Source organism: Oculina patagonica, chromosome 4 (genome assembly GCF_052425735.1).
Source record: "Oculina patagonica isolate OP01 chromosome 4, crgOcupat, whole genome shotgun sequence".
NCBI lineage: Eukaryota > Metazoa > Cnidaria > Anthozoa > Scleractinia > Oculinidae > Oculina > Oculina patagonica.
The window spans coordinates 56334900-56356641 of NC_135761.1; the positions used below are offsets into that span (position 1 = coordinate 56334900).

Below are 21742 nucleotides of genomic sequence, written 5' to 3' on the forward strand. Positions count from 1 at the left end.
TTTTCCAGTTTTTTGAAACATAATTGCACGATTTGTTTATTTTAACACTCCATAAGCATTCTGGCTTGACTTTGCATCAATTTCCCTTATTTTGTGACTTTCTAAGAAAATATAATAAAAAACTGCAATATCACAGCGACAAACCGATTAGTGGTGCCGGATCTATTGAAGACCTGGATCAGTAACTTAGTTAAAACGGAAAATATAGACGGCAAACTGATCCGACGGGTAAAGCGGTCAAAAATAAACAAAGTGGATAAAAAAATGCATTTGAAATCCAAGCCGGCGGAACCAAGCTGGCGGCTCTATTAACGTCACGTGACGTGAGAGGTTCCACCCCCCCCCCCCCCCCACACGATGGTGGGTGTATGAATTTGCTTGCCCATCCGAGGGTTAATAAGTAGCAAATCAGACCGCGAGTTTACAAATTCATGGTCGGTCACTGTGTTAAGTTGCGCGAGTAATTGTTCCATTCCATGGTTAAAAGAAACCCGCAGAACTTAACGTATAAAGCTAAACGTTGAATCTTGTTTTCAGCATACTCATACTTTCCCTTTCGAGTTCGTCAGAGCAACACTTTCAATTTACCCGGCTCAGCATTTGTGCTTAGCGTTTTGCCTTTCCGTAAATGACTTGTGAAGCAAACTATCCAGCTTATAAAAGAGAAGAACATAACTTTCGTTATGAAGTTACAAACACGAAAACCTGTAAAATTGAGGTAAATGTACTGAAAAGTATCCCCTAACCTAGTAACATTCAAGTTAGGATACACGTTGGTTATGTATCAATTCGAATGCGACTTAAAACGTTTATTTGGCCCAAGAACTTTTATTCAGTAGATATTAAGGGTGGATTTATTTGCAACATACGCGTAAAGGCGTCACAGTTGCCCGTTGGAATTTTTTATTGTTTTTTAGCTCGAAACCAATACAAAATTCCAACGGGCAAATGCGACGCCTTTACGCGTATGTTGCAAATAAATACGCCCTAGAAATCATGAAAACTTGTCATTAAGCACTTTTCACTTAATTTAAGTCCACAATGGTAAGAAAACTAATGACAAAATAATGCTAACTTTATTACTAAAAAAAATAGACTTCATACGAAACTAGCATGCAAATTCACAAATGTTGGTAAAAACATCTGCATGTATATTTTAAGAAATTATGAATTGCAAGGAAAAGCTATGTAAGTGAAAATAACTGGGTAAGGTAATTTAAAGGAAACATCTCAAGGAACTGCAAATTATATCATATTGTTCACAGGGTTCACAGAGCTTATCCCACAATTATTCATTGCTATGGAGGTAAGTTATATTAATTTTGTTAGAGTAACAAAGTCAATTGATTAGGGTGTTGCTTTTGTTGACAACGGCTTGAATTTATCTTTGTGAAGTATTCATTTGCCCAGACTGTTTTACCGTTTGGTTAACCCTTTTAACAAAGGGTGAAGTCCTAAAAGCTGGTGAAATGCAGAACAGAGATGATTGATTTATTAAAAATGAAAAAGTAAGTGTATTCCTGACACAGGGGTCGATTTCTTCTAAAAATTAATAAACGACATGACTTCATCAATCGAGTTACCTAACTGGTATCGGCAGAGATTAGAAAATAGTGATCAAAATCGACAGAGGAGTTCTTTACATTTTTAGGACGAACAATATTGCTGACTCGTGTCCGACATTTATTTGGACCATGGACAGATTTAGCCAATTGTGGTCCCATAGACAGCTGTACGTTCGGTCTGCGTGAGTGTATTAGTTGATTGCCTCTGGGGGCAGCTTACTTCAATCCCCTTTTGCATAGGGAACAACACATTTTTTAGACTTGAAAATAGCAGAGAAAATACACGAAACAGTAGAATTAAAGCAAAAGTATTGGCGAATATATCCTACAAAAACTGATAATCAGTGAAATGAAATAAATTCTGATTATATTAATTTTTTTTAAAACAAAAAATGCACTTGTCTCTAAAGCCTTTAGCAAACTCGCAAGAAAGTTTGGGAGAATTCTATGTACTTATATAAACCGGAGCAGAAGGTACGGATTCACAAAAACACTTGTTTGCAGAAGGTTTTGAGAGCAAGAAGCTAACATAATGCAACGATACGTCATAATGGTGTACAAATAGTGAGCCTCAAGCGAAAGACTACAGAGCGCTTTTAATGATCAATTTTTTTTTAAATAAACATTGTAAAAACAATATCTTTCAGGCCTAGATTTTGATGTCTAAAATCTAAAATTTAATTTAATACATATTCAAGGTATTTGAACTACCGGCTTCAGGCTTAATACATTGGATAACTTTGAAACCTGTCAGCAATTCCTGAGGCAATTGCAAATGCAAATCATATGGTTCTTTTCAAGCAATTAAACGGTAAACATTTAAATACCGTATCAAGCTAGCATGTTAATTTCTGAATGTTACAAAAATCTCTTTTATGCATATTTAATAAGTCAATTTTGAATTGCGAAGAGACGGTCAATAGTAAGCGTAAAAACCTGAAAGGAATACATCTTTGGGTGTATACATTGTGCTGTCCAAATCCGTTAGGTCTTAACTGGCTTCCCTTGGGGTGTAAGCCAAGTAAACCACTAAGGTGAGTTTGTTGTGTTGGAATAATATGATCAACGAGTTCAGTGGAAGTAAGTAATATGTTGAGGACTGGCTAAATTAATTTTGGCGAAGAAATCATTTGCTCGGACCCTCTGGCCGCCGTATCATAACATTTAAAAAACCTCGACAAGGTATAATATCTAAGAACTCAAGAAATGCGGATTGCAGAGATATATTCTTTTGAATTCTTGAAATTAGTGTATTATTCCCAACACAGCCGTCGACCTGCAAAAAGACATCTTTGTGAACAAATTAAAAACCTTGACTTCAAAAACACATTAGAAACCACACAATGAGAAGCGCTATCAGGAGTAAGTGATCCTGCTGTCTCAGCAGAAACATGAAACAGCCAGTTATAGTCTGACATATTAATCTATGTTCTTCTTGTGGGAGCCAGGGTCTTAAAGCTACCGAGAATATTGTGAAAATTGTTCCATTTTGGACGATAAGTTAGGTGTGTATTGATTGCTTGCGGGGGTGGTTCACTTTGTAATCCCCTGCTATCTTAGAAATAAATACACCAACAACCACAGTCCAGCTTAAAATAAAAATTTAGTTCATCAGAACTGGACATGCATTTAGATACTCAGAACATGCACTGAAAACTTCATGTAAGCCTTAGCGCGCCGAGAGCTTTGTCAAAATCCGTTTATTTCCATGTTAAATATATTCAAACCTTGTAATTCGGGGTCCTTTGCTTACAATATGTTGTGTTACCAGTTGCTACGATCAGGAAGCTACCCTTGTTCTGGATAATTGGAACCTTTTCCTTAAAAATAAACGTGTTAATTCATTTTATGCAATTTTGCAACATCGCCTTGATCGTGCAGTATTGCTAAAATTCAGATTTATTTTTCAGTTCACTGAGTAAGCAGTTTGATAAAGTTTCCACCAAGATCAAATAACTGCCATTTATCTCAGTTTGCCTAGGTTAGTTTACATAAAAATCGATCGAAACTTTTATGATTTGTATATATTTAATATTGTAAAGTCTTTTTGTCATCAACTGCATGTTTCGCTCATATTTTCGTTGGCAAGGATACAAGCGTGCAATTTCACTCCAAAATAATATATCCGCGGATCCGATGGACCGCATCCCAAGGAAACCTCCTGTTAGTACTGCATATTTATTATTATGCTCTAACCAAGATGGTCCTAGCACTTTTCGGCTAAGTGAGGTGACTTATTCTTGTTCCTTGGCAACAAAATCAAAATATGATAGCTCTTTTTGAAAGCTAGTACGTAATTTACTGAGGGGCTGGTCGGGGTTACTGGGGTTTAACTCATAGCTAAGAATTGGTAAAAATTCCATTTGTCAGCTGAAAAATGACGCGTTTTTAAAATGATAGCTGAAATCGAGATCAGCAAAATTTACTAATAGCTGAAAAATGGGCTAACATTTTAACTGATAGCTGAGAAATCGGCAAAACTTTAGTTGATAATTGCGGTTACCACCATCCAGACTCTCTTGCCATCGCTGACAGAGCTCCTGTAAACCTGTAAACAAAAGATGAAGTCACCTTGATGAAACATTAAAATGGAGAACCGTTTTAAGGAGCATAAATACACGAGTGATTTTTTAACTCGGAAAAGAGTTGTAGTGGGCGAAGTGAATTCACTCCTTCACTCCTTCACTCCATCACTCCTTCACTCGTTTCCTGTTAGACATATGCACGCAATGCGTGCAAGTGTTTTAAGGCCTCTAGAGAATTAGACCTTTTCTCTGATACCTATATTTCTTGTTAAATTACATAAAATTAACATGCTTAGTCACCAACCAAAATATTGTATTAATGTCAGTTTTCTTGAAATAATATTATAATATTTATTCAGCTATAAGCCGAGACCGTAAACCTTTGGTTTTTTAGAACCAGTTAGAAAAAAACTAACCCAAAACACTCAGCTAAAGATGAATTTATTTCAGTACGATTTGGTGAAAAAAAAAAATCGCTCGACTTATAGCCAATGACATTATTATTATTATTATTATTATTTTTCGTTACCTTCAAATAACAAAAAGGAAAACTAAAAAGAAAGAAATCAATTTGCAACAGATGGGAACTCTATCTCTTGGCTTTTCGGTCTGCTCTCGATCAGTATTTGATGACGATCAAAGTGAAGTAAACAGAAGTCTGGAAAGTATAACATCATTTGTATTAGCAAACCTTTATTTGTCAGTTTGTTGTTTTCGATTCTTGTTTCATTATAACTTTTCCGAGTTTAGTGGCTTATAGCCACTCTTAGTTATTTAGAATTTTTATCAGTTTCTGACTAAGAAGCTATGGTTAATATTATATTGTAATTAATTTCAATTCGACCCCCGCAGTGTATTTGACATTAGGCAGTTTAAGATAGGCTACGGCGATGCGCTACTACGGCTGCCGGAAGTAATTTTCTCCAAATATAAGATACTGCGCATGTCAGTCAGTCACGTCCAGCCGTAGAGTGAAATCTGACTACGCGAGTCGGAGGTTTTGCCGTAGTGGTAGTACGTCGGATTTTATTCGCTTCTCTGTCCTTTTTCGACGGGTTTCTCAGTATTTTAAGAGTTCCAACGAATATTGTATCCTTTGAATTTAATTGTAGTCGAACAATTGTCGCGTTTGTCGCTCATAAGCTTTAAAAGTCTTATCCTGAATTTGACGAATTCGTTCGGTCCAAGTATCGGTATGGACAAGAAAAGTACTCGTGTTGAGCGTGCGATTTTTTTGCCTTAACAGTTTAGTGGAGATGTACTATAGCTGTATAAGTAACCGCTACCATTTTGCTTCGGTGAGTACTCGTATATTTCAGTTCATAACTCGGTATTCTTTGCGATATTCGTATTTTTAAAATTAAACATTTTATCGATTTTAATTGTTGTTGTGTTGTTGTGTATTGCTGCTGTAGAAAGAATCTCTCTCTCAGAACTATTCTGTTAGTCCTAGCAAAGCAAACAACAACTATATATTTTTTGAGCGAAGCCATTCGGCTGTGGAAAACTAAATAAAAGTGTTATTCAACTCCTTAGCCTATGTTTCTTTGTATTTCGCCTTGCTTTTACACTAAATTTGGCGGACTGCCGAGACGTACTCTCCCCAGACCTTTTCGGTTACGGTAGCCGTAGTAGCACCTCGCCGTAGCGTATCTTAAACTGCCTATTAATTTCCTCGCCCTGTTAACGTTTGCTACTACTGACATTAAATACGGCACTACAGGATACAAATTAATTAAAAAACTAATATAGATAGATTCTTTTTTATCTAAACCGATTTCACCTGGATCTACAATCTTTCTTTTTCTGTCTTTTTTCCGGCCCAGGCTGAATATTCTTATATTCGTATTTTTCTGTCGATTTTAGGTTGAAAATATTGTTGTGAATATTGTTAGATTGTATTGTTTTTACAAATTTTCGACACAGGAAATTATATTATTTTATAAAATCTCAGCCTCTGGTTTATTTTTTAAGGTCATTGACCCGTATTGCATTGCGCATCCTTACTGCGCAGAATTTTACGCGTAATTAGCGCGCGCGCACACACATCAACAAAATGGGGGCTTTTTTCTATGCAGCTTAGTCCGCGAGAGAAGTTAATTGTCACTTTCTCCTAAACGAGCCTGGTGACCTATCAATTTTTTCTCATATTTTAGGTGTAGCGATCAAAATCTTTCTGTAAAATGAAAACAGATCAATTCATGTGTTTGAAAAATAAATTATCGTTAAAAACGTGTACTTTCTTAGTATTCGCAGAGGAATTTTAAAGGAATTAATATATGGAATATACAAGGTCTTCCTGCTCCTAAACGAATCTGGTGACCCCCCTTTTTTATTTCAAAATTTAAGTTCCCTTAAAGTAATAAACCAGTAGGCGAAGTTTGGTTAAAAAATTGTGTTCAATTCTATTTCAGGGCAATGACCTTAAATATTCCTAAAATTTCGCAAATTTCAGACTCGATATTCTTATAAAGAACATTCTTATAGAAAAATGAGTGTATCACACAAAACAATTTTCAGTTTTAAAGCCTATTTTGACAAGGTAAAACAATGGCATCAATTGTTACACGAAAAATCTGTCATGTAAATGGGCAAGGAAACTGCACAAATGATGTTTCAAAATTTTGAACACGAAATATAGAAAGGAAGTAATTTTATGAATGTGCTTATCTAATGTTCAAAATTGCAGAAGAAACTGATGAACTCATCTGAGATGGCAAGTAAGGCAGTCATTTAGCAGAAGCATCACGTCATCTTCTGAGAAAATTTGGGATTACATGATTTAGACCGATTTAGATGACCATGAAGGTAAGTGCATTGGTTTTAATTGAATTCGTGTTGGTATAGATTTGTTGTAAATGTTGACGACTCATTTAACGGTTTTACTTTCAAGACAGGATATTAAGGTTATTATTATTGAAAATGGACCTGTGCGGTGTATTTCTCTGCGTTTTACCCATTTTCCAACTGGCGGAATTTACCCTAAACTGATTTGGTTTACTCCGATTCGGAAATCTTAAGTTCATCCAATATACATGCATCTATCAAGGCGGTTTTTCATTAGGTAGAATATATTCTTCTTTGAAAGAACATCAGCGATTTCCAGTAAATAACTCCACTTTAAACGCTTCCTAATCGCTATGTGAAGCAGCTCTATTTGCAGTATAGATGATAATCAAAAAGGATAGAGGGTACTAAAGGGGAGTTTTTATGGGCACTAAATAGATCTAAAAAAGACAGCTCTCATATGGGTAAGAAGGATCGTCTATTTGGTGTATCGTAGGAGAGGGATGGAACAGGTGGATACTAGAACATACCATGGCCAAAAGAAGCTACACCATGCATACTATATATACCTTACAATGACTGACTCTGCTTATATACACAATATTATCGCGTCAACTAATTTCTTGAATTACACTCATGTCATTTGTATTACCCTAGGCCAGAGTTGACTGAAATGAACAGCTCAAGCAACCATTCGCTTCCCACCTGGGAAATGTGGATTTGGAGCACTTCATTTGTGGTGGAGAGCATAGCGATTGTGTTTGCCAATTCGCTCACGTTTCATATCTTCTTGAATCAAAGGAAAAATTTGAGGCAGACAAGCTTCTTGATAATTAATTTGGCTTTGGCTGATCTATTCGTCGGTTTGTCGACAGGGTGTTTTGCTGTGGAGAACCTCATCTTAAGTTATACAGGAGAAAGGCCTACTGCAACAGGATGTCTAACTGTAGATGTTCTCTCCGAATGTGCTTCTATGTCGTTCCTAGTTGTTGTTTCTCTGGAGAGAATGCACGCAGTGTTTTGGCCCTTGCGTCATCGCATAACAGGAACACGCAGTTACATTTATGTTATTTGCACAGCCTGGATTTTTTCTGTTATATCGACAATAATGTTTATAATATCGCACATTGGAATTCTTGACAAAAGCATTTCAACAAGTATATTTGTTTTCTTGATGGCTGTACTTCCACTCACCGTTTGTGTTGTATACTGTAGGATTTGGTTTCGCATCAAACGCCTACGGAAAGAAAGCATACGAAAGCATCGGAATATGGCAAACAACAAGCTTACCAAAACTTTGTTCATTGCCTCTATTCTATCAGTGGTAACATGGCTTCCTCTTTGCGCTACACTGCTGGCTCGTATCTTCTGCAAGAACTGCTTGTCATCAAAGAACTCAAACCGTATCATTTACGTGGCAAGAATCTTTCAGTATAGAAACTCTTTGTTGAACCCAATCGTCTACAGTTTAAGATTACCAGAGTTTAGGGGGAAATTGCTCGAACTACTTTGCAGGCACCAAACTGGGACGTCGGTAAAGCCAGCTTCCTTGATATCAGAAACCTCCACAAATTTTGCTTTACAATCTACAACTCCAATACTGCTGTCGTTAACACCCCTAACCTCTTCAACTGGTCAAATCAACAACAGCAATCATGAACATGAAAAGTAGAAATGAAATGCTAACTTCATATTTATTTATGTTTTAATATTACACTGTTTGGATCGAGCATTTTTACGCGAGTATCACGCAGATTGTTCAACCATGCACTAATCTCGCGGGTGGACGAGCCGGAAGGCGAGTTCTGGTCAAGTAAGAAAATTCTATTGTTTTGATTGGCTGTTTCGGATTTAACCAGATTTCGCCTTCCGGCTCGTCTTCCGTTGAGAACTGGGAACGAGAATAGGAAACCACTCTCCATCGACCTAAAAATAAAGTATGAATTGCATTGCACTGTGCTGTACTGTATGTGAAACAGCGAAGTAAAGTTCAAATGGATAATGACGAAGTCAAAAAATGAAACAAACAGATATGAAACTGAAGAACAAACAAATAATCGAACCAAGTGGAAAAAAGAATGGACAAGTTTAAATTAGCCTAAACAAGAACACTTATAAGTGACAGTGTAATATATTTAGATAGTTGTTTATTTTCATCAGACTTAAATCGAATTAAATTTTTTAAAGCACCTATAAATAATGTATTGTTGTATTGTATTGTATTGTATTGTATTGTATTGTATTGTATTGTATTAGATGCAGATATCTATAACTACGGATATTTATTGTATTATATATTGTATTGGATTTTTTTTTAAGGTAACAGTGTCCCCGATTAGTGGGCCTTTTGAGGCACGCTAGAAGTTTAGACACTGAATCATATTTTTCGAAGCTCAAAGGGAAACGAAAATTGGTTTGAGAAATCGGAAGTTTATGAATTTGGGTTTAAAATGCAATGTTTGACTGTCTTAAGCAAATTCAAGGGGATTGAATTTTGGTTCTTATTATCGGGACTTCGACAAATCGAGAATTCGAGAAATATTACCTTCGTTATCTCAGTAGTAGAATGATTTACTATGTCCTTACAAGCCAAACAAGTCGAGGTTTTATCGTTAAAGTAAACTAAAGCCTGGTTTTCACTAGCGATGCAAACACAAGCGCAAGGATAACAGCTCTTATTTCTCCGGGAAAACGGCTTCGACTCTGGCAAAAACTATAAGCGCATTGCATTTGGATGCTTGTGCTTGTTGTCCTTTTTGCGTGATCGCGCTTGTGCTTGCGTCGCTATAGTGAAAACCAGGCTTAAAAATGTGCTGCTTATAACTAAAGGGGGCTTACCCGAACCTCCTGTAGTCGTCTTTCTTTTTTCTTTTTTACTTACCCTATTGGCAAAGAGGGAGGGGGAAACTGGAAATGAACTTATGAACTTGGCTCAATTCAAAAATTTTTTCAAAGGGATCAGCTGCATGGCTTTTCAGTTTATGAACGATTTATCTATATACAGCGCAATAATTCCTGCATATTGTTTTTTTTATTCGTTCTTTCGGGTTAAGTTAATAAATATTTAGCTTCGAAGCCCCCCTCCCCCCGGTCTGAGAAGGTCTAAAAAAGCCCGGTCTGAATAGGGTTAATGTTGGTTCTCATATAATCGCCCCGATCGTTTCAATCACATCGATCGTTTGTAAATACTGTGACGATCGTAGGCAATCGAAGCGACTAAAAGCGATCAGGGGGTTCTCATATGATCGCGCCGATCGTCCGGTATATGTAAAGTGCCCGGTCAAAGCCTTGATCCAAACAGTTATTTTGGCGCCAAACTCAACATAATGAAACAAGTTACAAAATACTCTTGCATGCGTCTGAATAACTTTCAATGGTTATGTTCATGCAAGTGAAAAATGTAGAGTTTATCAAACAGTATCACGATGATAATTCATAATCTTTTCTTTGTTCCCGCATATGAATATTCGATTTTATTCCGATCGACGCACGTGTGTTTTTCAAAACTCCGATATTGCTTATGGCAGCCTTCGATGCAAGAGCAAACCTCGTGGCCTCCTTTATTGCTGTTTTACGGCGAAAGAGAAAGAGGGAGGCCAAACAGAAACGTAGTTCTGGGTATTATTGATGCACCATGCTTCGATCGTCTCCCTCTGTGAAAGTAGTTCCCATATAATCGTTCGCGATCGCCGCGGTCTGCGATCGATCGCTCGGATAGAACACGGGCGGTCGAAGCGATCATGATCCCCCCGATCGTCGCAGCCGTTAGCGATCGTCTCTGTTATGTTCTCATATAATCGCCTCGATCGCAAGCAAACTTTTTGAGGCGACAGAGACAAAAGAAACGATCGGGGCGATCATATGAGAACCAGCCTTTAATTCTTAATGAAAGTCATCAAAATAAAAGAGGAAACAAGCGTACTCTCAATGATGCAAGTAAAACGTAATCAGTTTATTCACCTGTTTAAATAATTGAAGCTTTCATCTTCGAGATATTGACATGTCAATCCTTTTAACGCGCATTTGACAGAAGTGAAAAAAAGAAGTCAGTTGGCCGCCATGAATGAATTTCGTCGCGAGCTCACAAAGTGTCTAGTTGATGCAAGTTCTCTAGTGGAAGTAATCATCTGTTTCCTGAGATTGAGATTTCTGCATTTTGTTTCAAGCTATCGCCTGGTTTCCATTCTTTTGTTATTAAATAACTCTGGAAACCTAAGTCAAAGTCCGAAGCGACGTACAACCGAGCGCTGTGTTTGAAAATTCTGCTCAAAATCCCGCCGTCAAAAAGCCATGCAAGTGCAGCGCACTCGGCCAATTAGAAACGAGAATTTTTTCTGTTCATCCAATCAGGATCAAGTAATTTTTCCCTGCGCAATTATTAAATTAAGAAAAAATGCTTTCTGTCTCAGCCAATCAGAATTCAGTAATTTTATCCCTCTATGTTATAAACTTACATGGAAAACCTACATGGAATACAGGGTTACCCCAGTAACAATAGTCTATATATCATTGTGTGTCAATGTTTACAACGGTTTTTAGAACCTTCAAATGTTGTTTAGATTACGATAGCAATAATTATATGGATATTCATTATGACTTTGGTCATAACCTTCATAAACCCATCTTGTGTGTCGATGTCGACCTGTCTTGAGCTCCAAACAAAAATTACCGCTTTGCTTTACGTTATCTATTAAACCCAGAACGTGGTCATTCTTGCTTTGTGGGGGAAACTGAGAAACTTACCAAGATGCACTACTCATTAATCTCTAGAGATTTAACGACTTCTCGTTGTCGTTTTTGTGGTAGTTTGCTAAGTGGAAGCAAATTAAGTGGGAGGAGATATTTCGCAAGCCGGAAGCCTTCAGGAAAATAGTCACACCTGTTCATTAGTGCAGAGGCGGAATAAATGATATTATGATATTATGGATTCCTTTTCTTTTCTGTTATATTTGCTGATTTTCTTTTATTGAAATGATCTTTAATACACAATAGAGGCACATCGAAAGAGCAGAAAAGTTCAATTTAGAGAAAGAGATCAATTCTTCTTTGAATAGCATAAATTTTAATAACATTATTTCTCGTGCATGTTTACCTTGTATCGGCAACAGTTTATTTTTTTTTGGATTCCTCCAATAAACAATGGTAAACGATATTACTACACACTGTAGTGGGCTGCAAATAAGATAAACATAGTTATTATTCTCAACATGCAAAGCAGCATCTTCAATAAAGCCACAATTAAGAATCTTTGCTAAGATAAAACAAATAGAGACGCCGAAGGCACGCGAAAGCCCTCACGAAGGAGATCACGAGTGAAACGCTGTCGTCCTTCTTATCAGCCAAAAGATAACCGAGCCAATACCCGTGTGAAAAAGTGTGTTCAAACTTTTTTTTCATGAAAATGAATACAAATTTCGCATGTTATAGGTGAATTCGTAAAACAAAAACCTTTTATGGCGCTCGCTGCGTGGGCCCTGGTATAATGTATTTATCACATATCAGCCGATATTCCGATGGTAAGGGTGAACGCAAACATTAAGATTTGCATATAGAAGTGGATCAAGTTTTAGTTACGAAGTTGTTTTTAAACAGTTTGCTGTACTAAAACTAACCACACGACTGACAGAAAAAGGTAAAAAATATGAACTATTTGTTGTTATTCCATTTTTTTTTTATGTCTGTTATATTATGATTGGCTTTTTAAATTGAAGAGGATCTGCTTTTGTCATTTAGTGCATCATCCGATCAGTTAATTTCGGGAAAATATAGCACTTATTTTGATGTCAATTTCGCAATGTTGTTGTAGCACTAATTAAGTAAAACAATCATTTGTCATGGTGGAGTTGAATGCAGGGAAAATAATGCCCGAGCCGGAAAAGAGCAAGGTAAATATCCTTGGTTTTTCACCCACATTGGGCGCATTATAGCTCTTATTGCGAAATCAGCAAAGGCTTAAAACAATTATTTGTGCTGGTTACTAAATGCAATGTTAAAAGCGGGATGTTTTTGCTAAAAGGCTTCCTACATGATGGCTTTATCATTTACAAGGAAACAAAGAAAGGTTTAACCGTCCTGCCGTTAGTTTATGAAATATAATCTAATTTTGTTAAGAATCAAGAAATACCTTGCTGTTATTTTGCGACAATATGAACTTTTAGCAAGTTGTGCTTTCTAGTGGTTGCAACATTGTGCCCTGTTAATTATATTCCCTGCCAAAGCACATTCGACCACATTCGAATTCAATAGACCAAAATACATGCAAACAAAGCCAGTATTCGCAGCCATATGAATAATGCACACAATTACTAGAGCTGTGTCAAATGTGAAGCTCTTTTTTCGAGTGCATCTTCGGTCCTGTTCGATCTTGTTTAAAGAAAAATATGTTTTCAGAGTGAATGCATATTAATGTTATGAAAGCGAATTGAAATTTCGAAAAAAGAAACAGTCTGCTTTCTAATGAAGCTTTTGCGGGCGCGACTATAATTTCTTTATGATTTTTCCGGCATGTTTCAGCCTGACAAGAAAAACGCAATTAATTTAGTTCCCGATAGACTCAAAAATTGATTGAAGCTTTTATATTAATGAGTCTTGTGCCAGAAGACAAAACTGAAGGGAAGGCAAGTTCACGGACGGATAATATGGTTATCAATAAGATTAATTGTGAAGTCGTCTCCTATTGGTCACGAAAAGCTGCTGCTTTTGAATTATACAATCAAGTTTTTCGCGAAGTCCAATAAAACATAATATAATTTAAGTTTAATTGAAAAAGTGAACCACGGCGTTATTTTACGTTCTCGGTAAGTGCCATAAAATGATAAAATCCGTGCCAAACCGTTAGAAAAGGGTGGTTGCTATAGTGCATCAAAACCGGCGGGTTGCACCTGCTTGGGACTGTTGTATTTAATTTTATTGTTACTCGCCTCCGCGTCCTCTCCAGCGCTAACGCACTAACGAAAACTTAGCGACGCTGGCAGCTTGAATGTGGTTACAACAGTGAGGTCTCTATCTGCGGTTTTATCCAGTTTCTTTTGACTACACTTAAGCACTAATTGAGTCAAAAAAGAGTAAAAACTTGAGGTAAGTATACACAAAGCCTTTCTTAAGACTTACAAATAGTATGTTGCAAAAATTTGCTATTGATATACTGTCAATATTTATACAACATTTATGGGAATGTCATGGAGTATCATTTAAAAGAAATAAGATTTTGATCTCTTTGCTTGGATTGGACGTTTTTATTACTTTTAGATGAATCACAGTATATAGAAAACAAATAGCATATTTTTTCAGTTAGCGAGGTCAAGCCACCGTTCATTCGCAATGTGAAATCTTCGCGTCACCATAAATTCGGGTTTAATTATATCTTTGCCTGTTCTATCCCTAGTTGCCATTTGGCAAGACTTTTCAGGAAAATGGAGCAAGTTTTTTTTTTTTAATTGATTATTTTTTTAAGATAATAATTTACTTTAAGATTTTTTCTTATAAGCATGTTTGGCCCCAAGCTGAAGTAAAAATTGTCCAATGCAACGTACAGTTAATTCAATCAAGCGACATTATTCCACAGACAAAACAATCAGACATGTTTTGCAAAAAAAAATTTAAATTTGAATTTGAATATACGACTATTAACTGTTCAATCAGATCACTATTCTTGAAGGTTCAGACAGTCTATTGAATCAGTTATGCTCTTCGCAGTTCAGCTTTACTGGAAAACATAACTGCGTTGTCGGTGTGAACTTGTGCCGTTATTTTTCTTTAAATCAGTTTTAATTCAATCGTTATTTCGAATTTAGGCCAAGATTGTAGCCTATCGAATGCCGACAAGCACTTATAAAGAAAAGGTTTAATTCTTTTTTTCGTGAACATTTTCAAAAAAAATGTTGAAAATGTTGGTAAATCTTTATCAGGACAGAAGCAAAGAAGAAGCCACAACTCCTTGTAAAGAACATGCACGCGGGATAGTTTATTACCGGTATCTTACTTTATCTATTCTTGTGTTGAAGTAAATTTTTTCATTAAGACTTACAACACACACTAGAAACTATAATAAAAATAATTGCATATTACAGTAATAGCTGGAAAAGATAGCTTGCCTTTGACCTATATTCAGTTTGGTTTGTTGTGCCAAAAACCAAGTGATCTTTTTAAAATTTTATTAATAAAATAAAGAAAAATCTACAAAGAACATTAAAAAAAATATAAAACATGACATACGTATAAGAAGAATTTGGTTTTATTATATAAACAACAGGAATTTTAGACAATAAACGACGCAAATTTGCTATACATATGTGAAAAAACGATACGTCTAATCATCTTCGCGTATAGTTTTCTTGTAAAAAAATAACAAATCACGTATTTAGTAAATCTGCCCAACCAACCAGAGTGCGAGAATTAGAACATTCAAGCTCTCTCGGGAACACCATGGTAAAGAAATGACTGTTTAATTATTTCGACTCCTAGTGCTATCGCAAGTTTCTTTAAAATTCGCCAGAGTTTCTTAGTTGATTCGCCTGTGGCGACGTATCGTCGATGCGATACCAAATGCTTTGCTTTAAAAAGCGACCCTTTGTGTTTATTTGAATAAAGATTTTGTCTTGGAGAATTTGTCACAATTTCCCTTTTTTATTAATAGCGATTTCGCTTGGAAAGCGATGTTACATTGAATTTTGAAGCTTTGCTTTTCCCCACGCTGCGTTTAAGATTTCACTCTAATTATGTCAAAGCCGAGTAAAACACGTAAAAATCGCACCAAGAGTTTACAATGGTTTAATTCTCGTTGTATGTATATGAATAAAAAAAATAACAGCAGGAAAATGCTAAGGATTTGTAACGCCCGTTGCGTTTTTATCGCAACTCGTGAATAAAAACCCGTACGTCGAACTTTGTTTAAAGTGTTCTATATATTTCCTTTATATTTTTCGAAAACTTCACTTCATCTTTTTTCGTATTTCATGTTAGTTCGTGTAAATGAAGTTCGACATGCATTAACCTTTTGTTACCAGGAGGTAAATAACACGAAATATTGAGGACCTCGGCAACGATTAACATTTCCATAAAAGACTCAATTGCGACAGCTGGCTTAGGAAATAAAAGCGTTAGTTTCCCGTGGACCTTGTATTTACATCAATGTCATTTTCACAGTTTGCAAACCATACATAAAACATAAATACAGCTATTCAAAAAATAGTATTATTAGTCGTTATATTTGTTCCCTTTATTTATTTTGGATGTCATTGAAAAGACTTTACTTGCCACTGGCAGTGTTTCAGTTTGTTTAAAACTACAATAAAAGAATATTTATGTTCACTTTAATAATTTAAGATAAGATAAAGGTAACTAGGATACAGAACATAATCACTTGAATTTCTAAAATTAATGACATTTTTTGTTTTCCTTGTTATATTTGCATTTAAACTCAATTCAGAGCTTTAATCGCCTGCCAACGATTTTTGACGATTTTTAAGTCCTTCAGTTATTCAAGTGAGCTGCAGTTTGTGACACGTAGAACGTTGTTTTCGTTTATACATAAAGACATCAAACGCTTGATTATTCATAACGTTTTTTTGCAGATATCGACATATTAGCCAGAATAAAGAGAATGGACAATACCAGCAATGAAAATGCGACGCAGAAGACTCCAGAATCGACAAACACTGTCAAAATGGGGTTTTCATCCTTTCTGATGTGGTGTTTCGCCTTTGGAGTTGTTGACATCATCGTCGTCATAGCGAACGTCATCACCTTACTGGTGTTTTTTTCGAGCAAGTACCTGCTACGTAAACGACATAACCATTTCTTGATCTTATTAGCAATCTCGGATATCATGGTTGGACTCGTTGTGATGCCGTTGTATATTTATCAGCTGATATCCTGGTGGAATAACGAGCACAACGTGCTGCGAAACGCTTTGTTTGATACGTTCACAGCAATGGACATCTTGTCTGGCTTCGCCTCTATCTTCACTTTGGTTGTCATTGCAGCCGATAGAGTCTACGCAATAGTGTTTCCTTTTTACCATAAAGTCCCGCCAAAGGGAGTTTAGTTATCCTTCTATGATAGCCTCAGTTTGGGTATTATCCGGATTATTAGTGCTATATTACTTTTTGTCTCGGGTTAACATTATGCCCAAAGAAGCTTTTATTTATCTATTATTGATTAGCATATCGATTTCCCTTCTTGTTATTTGTATTTCATATTTGCTAGTGTGGGCTCGAGTAAAGTGCTTTGCAATCAGTCACGGATTGAGGGGAGCGTCATTCAGGGAGAGACGCTTAGCAGAACTGTTATTTTTGATCACTGTCATTTTTGTTTTCACCTGGCTACCATTTCATGTCTTAAACTTCATCTTCTATTTTTGTAAATCGCCGAATTGTCAGCCTTCATCCAAACTTGTTTACTTCAGCAAACTGTTACACTATAGCAACTCGTTTCTAAATCCTGTTGTTTATTCCTACAGAAATATTGAGTTTCGAAAATGTCTGAAAAGACTCTTAAAGAATTTTACATCAGAGTCAAAGCCATTATTAACGGATAGAAAAAAGGGAAATCCAAGAGGTTTAGTGAGGGAGAGAAGATTGCTGCTGGAACGACAAGAAGCGTTTCGTCGCATTGTGGTTAAAGAAAGCAGGGTGTAAAAAATTCTCCCACAATCCAGTTTAATTCGGGTCTGACTAAAGTAAGGATTATAGTCCTCATTAGGTTTTTCGAAATTTAAGATTTGCCGGCTTATTCGAAGGCCGAGATCAGGGATTTTAGATACAAAAGGGAGCGAGATTCAGGGTTGATATTATGGACGGGAGACACGAATTTGCGTTTTAAGAAGCGGGATTCGAGAGATGTCACTTGTGTACTTGTGTAAAGAAAATTTATCCACTATTGTTTTTTATTTATTTATTCATACTTACAGTATGTACTTCAAATGTGCCAATTCACCGAATTCACTTTGGAGGCTAGGTGATGGATTTGTCTGTTTGCAGTCTGTTTTAAAGACGCATTTGTCTGTTTGTTTAATGATAAATAAATTTTAAATCCTCTTGACGCCTCTAATTGTCATTTTCTCAGCAGGTGCAACGTACTCAGGCCCGTTTTCACAACCGTGCATAATATGTGTTTTAATGACCTTTTCAAAGCCGCGAAGAGCCTTATGGATCAAAACGCGGTTTAGCGGCTCAGCCTAAATGTAGAATGCAACATCCCGTTAAATTTATTTAATACGTTTCCAGGGCTTAACCTGGATGGCAAACCTCGAGGTATTGCAAAATAAGGAACTGGGCATTATTTTGAAGCTTGCAGAGTATTGTTTTACAGGCAGTTATTATTGAAATAGAATTAAGAAATTTGAAGACTACCTTTCGTTCGTTAGATTGGTGCACGACGCTACAAATACACCAAGATTTAAGTTGCGAAATAACGACCCTGGTACACTTGTATTTAGCATTCTTCTTGTGTCTCTACTTTCGGGTGGTCACTCTTTCGAGGGGAGGGGGGGGGGGGGGGTCACTCCTCATGCTTCGGTGAATAAAAAACTTCTTGAATAATGCAAGGACCATTTGAAAAAACAGCAATGAAGTGAAGCCGGATCTTCAATAATAAACAAAACGTAAAACCAAATGCAAGGCTGATTGGACAGCAAAAAGGGTGATTTTATTGCCAATATCGCCAATATATAAAGGCGAAACAAACCATTCGACAAAAGTCATCTTCAAGGTTTAAGGAGGGCTAAGCTTTTTTGTAACACTCATGCAGTTTGGAATGAATTGTCTGCCGGCTCGCAGACTGAAAGAACTGATAAAAGCGGAATAATTAGGTTTGTTCCTCATGTTTTGCTAACGCTAGTCAATATGTCGATCAAAAACTGCACTCGGGGGCAATTTTCGTTTTGAGATTTTTGCAAATACTCACTATCAACCTGCTCCGTTCCCGAACTACATTACATTTCCTGACTTTCCTGTTGTGTCATATCGTCAGTTGTCTTCTTTATGTGCGTTTAAATTCTCGGCTACTTAGGAACCAGGCACGTTCAATACTCTTTGAACTTTCCTTTTTTGTTGCTCTGAACGCGAACTTTCAACGACTGCTACCAGTGCCCTATTATTCTACTTGAGAAGTATCGCCTTCCCCCGATGAAAACATCAACAAACGGCCGCAATGCACACTGGTTGCGGCAGACCCTTCAATAAATTTGACTTGGCATGGCCTGATTGCACTGGGGTGTTCAAAAGCATTTAAGGAGATTCCTGAGACTTTGGCGATAATTTTCACTGAAAAGAAAACAGATGCAAGGGTTTATAGCACAATATGCTTGAGCCATATAAGAGGCAGCAAACGTGAAGTATTGTAAGGCATGAGACCGTCCGATACAAGGAGGATCCTGAGGACCAAGTAGATTTTCATGGGCAGCCAGCATACTGCAAAGCCTAACACAATAGCAATGGCCACCTTTAGCACATTTCGTTCCCTTTTATGGCGTTGCTGTCTCACGTTGGCCGATCGCTCTCCTGGAATCGTCTGTGTCTTCAGCTTTAACTAATTGATGAAGTAAAGTATGGCTATCAACACCAATGGAATATGAATAAATGCAACAAATATTGCTAAAATATAATTTTCAAAAGAAGAGGACTGCAATACACACTCTAACCCGCTTGGATATTCAACAACGACCCAAGCGGCGACCCAAGTGGCGAGAATGAAGAACGGGCACAGCTTCAAATTGATGAGTGGCTGCCTCCTCCACAGGCTTTTCCAAGGCCGCGCGGGTTTTGGAGAGAGGCAGGGATTTTGAGCGAGCGCGAAGCGCGAGTAGGGGGATTAGGAGCGAGCGCGAAGCGCGAGCGGTGGGTGATGGGAAGGGGAAAAATTCTCCCAACGATCGCGAGCGACTGGGGACGAGGCAGGATGAGTGGCAAACGAAGAGGAAATACTACAACTCCAAATCGATCGACTGTTATCAGAACCAGGCTTTGAACAGACATGAGGGAGATATGTTGTAAAAAGAAAACCAACTTACATAAGGCCTGGCCAAGAGGACTACTGATCAGCCAGGAGTCGACGTATAACGGCCCTGCAGCTGATTGGTTCTCGGTTCATCATCCGATTAACTTTAACCAATCAGCGTCGCTGACACGAGAAAACCATTCAGGTGCGTACGCGTACAGCAAGAGTCTCGCACAGTTTTTCGCCAAGCGAATTGTGTTCGGTAGGAAAAATCGAAGTCTATGTGTTGTAAATGGGACAAAATACAGCAAAAAAATCGGATTTAGAAGCAAATGCACAAGGCGAAGAGACAAAGAGAGCAACTCCTTGTTGTCTTGCAAGAAACGAAACATCGTTCACTTGAATTGTGTATTTCCGGTCGAGTTAATTTAGCTAAAGCAGTGGCAGGAATTTTACGCCGAAGTTCAATCGGAAAATGTAAGTTTGTAAAGTATTATTATCCATGAATCAACCCATTGCTTAATTATTATTTTCAGAGACACTGCAACTAGCTCTTTTATACTATAACTACACAATAAGACATAGGCTTAGTAGTATCGTGTATAATTTTCATTGCGACGAAGTACTTGTGTTATTTGAATTGAAAATCATGATGTTAACTTCATTAAATGAATGTGTTACCTATCTGGATGTTATTTGGCCTTGTCTATTGATAATAATGATAATAAAATGACTTTTTCGGGAATATTGTTTATTTGCTCCCTTGTAGTGTCATTTGTGGCCCGAGCGCAAAGTGCAAGGGCCACAAATGACACTACGCGGGCGCAAATAAACAATATTCCCTCAAAAAGTCATTTTATTCCCTTATTAAAGTTTGTTACCGAGCTATTTTTAAGAATTACACAGCTTATTTTTTCACTTGGTTTCTTGACGAGCTAACGCTGCTTTATTTATTTTGCAAAATGGAAGTGGAGTCATGCGAAGTCAATGTGATTATTTTTGGACTACTTTCATCGATTATTGACCGCTGGCGAGGACACTGTTCAAAGGAAAACTAATAGCTATTTGTCGTGTTCAGGCCCAAAGGGTAACTTTTAATTAATATAGGCCACTTCGACCAAGATTGAAGGTTTTCCTCCTAAAAGTGAGGTCTCCTTTTTGTCAATGGAGATTAGAAACACTTAATTACAAGAACTTCATGGTGGTCGGACAATCTGCACTTGTATAATTGGTGCTATCTCACTTGTATTGATTCAATAGGAGTATCTTCTCGTCTGTGATTATTCAAGGTGTTTTGTAGCTTTAAGTTGTCAAAGAGATTCAATAAGGTGTTCAGCTGCGTTGTGCGTTATTTGTCCTTTCCGAACACTAACTAATTCGCGAGGCAGAGTTCTAGCTACAAGAACTGTCATGAAGAAAAAATACTGGTTTTGTTATTTGATTTTCAACTTTTTAACTGGGCAAAGAATACCTCAAGTAATTTGCTAAATCCAACACGTTTTGCACAAAAATGCGCTCATTTAATTTAGCAATGTTTTAGTATAAATATTTCAGCTGTTAGTTTAAGTAAAAACGAAAATTTGCATTTAAGGATAAGGTGCGGTTATATATTTTTGGCGCACTTCCTCCTCACTAACTATAATTGTTTTTCATGACACTTATTTGAGACGTTTTTTTTAGATAAAACCGCTGGCAAGAGTGTTTTTTCGAATAACATCTATTCGGTCTTATGACTAGCATCTCCTTGTCTTCTACTGGAGGCGTAATCATGCTACTGACGATGTCTTCAGTAAAGCTGCTAAATGGGTTGCTAGGCTGTTACTCATTCCTTTCATGCTACATTTTTCTCTGGATCCAGGATCCGAGATCACGGCCCTAGAGCAATGTTCTAGACAACTAGGTAATTGGTTGTAAAGTTCAAAGAGTATT

At 37.0% G+C, this 21742-nt stretch overlaps 1 protein-coding gene and 1 pseudogene across 2 annotated transcripts; both read left to right on the forward strand.

Annotated features, from left to right (window-relative positions):
• Positions 1–7550: 7550 nt before the first annotated feature.
• On the forward strand, positions 7551–9024 carry LOC144648607 (adenosine receptor A1-like). The gene has a single exon (XM_078508118.1). The coding sequence runs from the start codon at positions 7551–7553 to the stop codon at positions 8547–8549; it is 999 nt and encodes a 332-aa protein (XP_078364244.1). The 3' UTR covers positions 8550–9024.
• Positions 9025–15286: 6262 nt separating this feature from the next.
• LOC144648873 (somatostatin receptor type 1-like) lies at positions 15287–17917 on the forward strand (annotated as a pseudogene). The gene is made up of 2 exons (XR_013569793.1): positions 15287–16360; positions 16450–17917. The product of XR_013569793.1 is annotated as a somatostatin receptor type 1-like (transcript).
• The last annotated feature ends 3825 nt before the right edge of the window (positions 17918–21742 follow it).

Excerpts from the sequence above, each read along its gene's own strand:
- LOC144648607 (XM_078508118.1), top strand. The coding sequence starts at position 7,551 with ATGAACAGCTCAAGCAACCATTCGCTTCCCACCTGGGAAATGTGGATT.